At 37.9% G+C, this 3461-nt stretch overlaps 1 protein-coding gene across 1 annotated transcript; it reads left to right on the forward strand.

Annotated features, from left to right (window-relative positions):
* Positions 1-305: 305 nt before the first annotated feature.
* LOC102829452 (double-strand break repair protein MRE11A-like) lies at positions 306-3088 on the forward strand (the record flags this gene model as incomplete). Its single annotated transcript, XM_006878084.1, has 3 exons — positions 306-393; positions 1664-1805; positions 2974-3088. Coding segments are annotated over 3 exons (345 nt in total), but the record flags the coding sequence as incomplete, so codon positions are not given.
* Positions 3089-3461: the final 373 nt, after the last annotated feature.

Here is a 3461-nt window from a genome sequence, read left to right on the forward strand (position 1 = left end):
TTTGTGGGGAGGAGGATGTCATCCAGCTTCACTGGCTCCAGATGGTATGGATTCCAAGTGAATTTGAAGTTATGTTGGACATTTCCCCCTTTATTAATCAGGGTCCTTTTATAGAATCTCTGATCGAATCATTTAGTAGTGGTAGCTAGGTGCTGATTCATTTTTTTAAAGCTCCAAACTAATAGTCATTTGCTGGTTGAGATCATCCTGTTTCCTATCTATAACTATGAAATTTTAAAGAAGAGAATATTGGGGGAAACAGCTTTTGTTCCACATAGAAATTTTAATTAACTTTTTTTTTTTAGGTTCCCATGGGTGAACTACCAAGATGGCAATCTCAACATTTCCATCCCAGTGTTTAGTATACACGGTAACCATGATGATCCCACAGGGGTAATTACTGTATTCAGATTGTTGGTTGAAATTTTAGAAATGACCAGTTTACTTACACCTGCAAAGTATCTTTCCCCTTCTTTCTAGAAATTTGTAGTTATATTGGCTTTGTCAATAAGTAGATATCACTCATTTAAGCTTTTATGATAACTTATTTTACTTCTTTTTCTAGTCTGGAATAAGTGTGTGGTGTGTGGAGCAGGCTTTTGTTTCATTAGTGACCGGGAGTAGGAATACACACCTAGCAGTTGTAATGTGCTTTACAGTTTACCAAGTGCTTTTGTATCTGTTATAAAATGTCACCTGTTGGAAGTGATTGTTTCACCAGCAGTTTTAGAACTAGATGAGGTTATCTTATTTCCTGTAGAGTTCATTTCAACTCATAGTAACCCAGTAGAAGTCTCCCTTAGGGTTTCCTCGACTCTAATCTTCTCTGAAGGAGATTGCAAAATCCTATGGAGCCATTAGGTGGGTTTGAACCACCAACCTTTCGGTTAACAGCTGAGTGCCGTTCTGATTTCATCATAAGGACTCCTGGAAAGTAAGACAAAAGGTTCAAACCTCAAAATACCTTTTAGTCTTATCTGCTCATTGCTGTTATAAATCACTGTTTGTTGTTGTTGTGATTCCGACTCATAGTGACCCTGTATAGGGTTTCCAAGGAGCAGCTGTTGAGCTTGAACTGCCGACCTTGCAGTTCTAATGGCTTTGCAGTCTGGCGCATTAACCCACAGCGCCACACCTAGTCTTTTTCCCCAGGTTTTGAGAGCTTTGCTTAATGTCACAAAGCATTTATTTCATGGTCTGTTTTAATTTTCCGTGATGTTTTGGGAGTTCTTGAGTGGTGCAGATGGTTAAAGAGCTGGGTCATTACCTGGAAGGCTGGAGGCTCATACCATCTGAGATGTATCTAGGCAGAGGCTTGGCAGTCTGCTTCCATAAGATCGGAGCCACGAGAATTCTTTGAAGCACATTGTTTATTCTGCAACACATAGGGTCTCCACGAGTCAGAATTAACTTGCTGACAACTGAGTGTTTTTTTTTTTAATGAAATGTTAACGTTGCATTTAGTGTATGATTCCAGTTGTAATGAGAGATTTCTAAAAGTACTGGAAAAAAGGTACTTATGTCCTTTTATTGTAATTTTGTCTGTTTTTGTAACTAGTGATGCTTTTAATGTAATTATTATGCTTTTAATACATAATAGTATGATATGCAGATGAATTCCTTTTAGATGCATATTAATATTCTTTGGAAATTTTTTACATAGGCAGATGCACTCTGTGCCCTGGATGTTTTAAGTTGTGCAGGATTAATAAATCACTTTGGACGTTCAATGTCGGTGGAGAAGATAGATATTAGTCCAGTTTTGCTTCAAAAAGGAAGTACAAAAATTGCCTTATATGGTTTAGGTAAGATGGCCTTATTTTATTATATGTGTGCACATTACCTTTGTGAAATTGGTAAAGTGGTATGACCAATGGAATAGATGGCTGAGGTGGAATGCAGATTATATAACTAGAGATGAGTCATGGTCTTCAAAGTCCAGGGGATAAAAGGCTGGTTTAAGTAGTTACTGAATCACTGAGAATACTGACACAATGTGAAGACATTGTGAGGGAAAGGAGAGGGCAGTTTAGTTAATGGCATCAACTTCCATGGAGCAGGGGGTAGTGAATGAAGAGCAGGAGAACAGCAACCTTCTACCCTAAACCTGGACTGGATGAGGTCATCTCAGAGGCCAGGCAGGTTTCGAGACCAGAGGTTGGAAGCAACAGCCAGAGAACACTGTGGCAGCTTGAGGGAGTTTGCTGATCATGAGGAGAAAGTTCTGCAGTGTGTAGTGAAGGGTTGTAAAGGAGGTGGGGTGTGGAGTAGAATCCAGTTTCTGTGGTGCTTCTAGAGTGAGACAGACTAGGAAGAAAGGCCTGGTGATCTGTGACTGAAAATTAGTCAATGAAAACTTTATGGAACACAGTGGTCCAATCTGGAACTAATCATAGGAATAGTGTAGGGTCAGGCAGCATTTTATTCCGTTGCATAAGGAATAGCAGCTAACAACAAGGAAGACAGAACAGGATGAGGTGAGTTTGTATGAAAACAGGTAACTGAAGAGGTGTGTGACTTTCTGGTGGTGGTAGCAGGCTTTATGGAATTTGTCCTGAGTCTGAAAGTGGGAGGAGCATCCATTATTTAGAACTGAGTTAGCTATCACTAACATAATAAGTAAACAATTAATTGTTTAAACAACTGTGAATTAAAATTCTGAAGATAACATTGTTCCCATTTGGAGAACAAGTGGAGCAAATCTGATTATTCCTTACTGGTGACTGTAACTTGATTGGAAGTTTTAGTCAAATGAATTGCTTTAGTACTTATATGAACCCACTAACTGCTAAGCAGCTGCTGTAACAAACCTGGAACAATGACCATTTGTAAATAAAGATTCCGGATTTCAAATACATCTTTACTAGTAAAATGAAATACTATGAGAAGCACATAATTTAGAAGTGTACTATAGCCAATTTTTAAATCAAAGTTAAGAAAACAGTTTTAAAATAAATATTATATCTGTTTTAGGCTCCATTCCAGATGAAAGGCTCTATCGAATGTTCGTCAATAAAAAAGTAACAATGTTGAGACCAAAAGAAGATGAGAGTTCTTGGTTTAACTTATTTATGATTCATCAGAACCGGTAAAAATAGTTTCTGAAAATTTTTGAGTCCAAGTATCAGAGTTCCCCAAATCTTGGTGGGGTGTTTCCAAGATTATTACCGATTTTGAACCAGTTCCAACATATATCAACCACATATGTATGAGAGCAGAATTGTGTTCCTGGGGTTTTCAGTGACTAATTTTTGGATGTAATTCACCAAGCATTTCTTTTAAGGTTCTTCTGGGTGGATCTTTTAGGTGGGCTTTTCTAATTTTGGTTAGCAGCGGAGTGCATTAACTGTTTGTGCCATGCAGGGACTTCATAAGCATATTACAAGGGGGCTTCAAAAGTTTGTGGGGAAATGGGATTAAAAGATAATGGAATTTTCCCGTGAACTTTTTTTTTTTTTTTT

This window comes from Chrysochloris asiatica, unplaced genomic scaffold (genome assembly GCF_000296735.1).
Source record: "Chrysochloris asiatica unplaced genomic scaffold, ChrAsi1.0 scaffold02903, whole genome shotgun sequence".
Taxonomy (NCBI): domain Eukaryota; kingdom Metazoa; phylum Chordata; class Mammalia; order Afrosoricida; family Chrysochloridae; genus Chrysochloris; species Chrysochloris asiatica.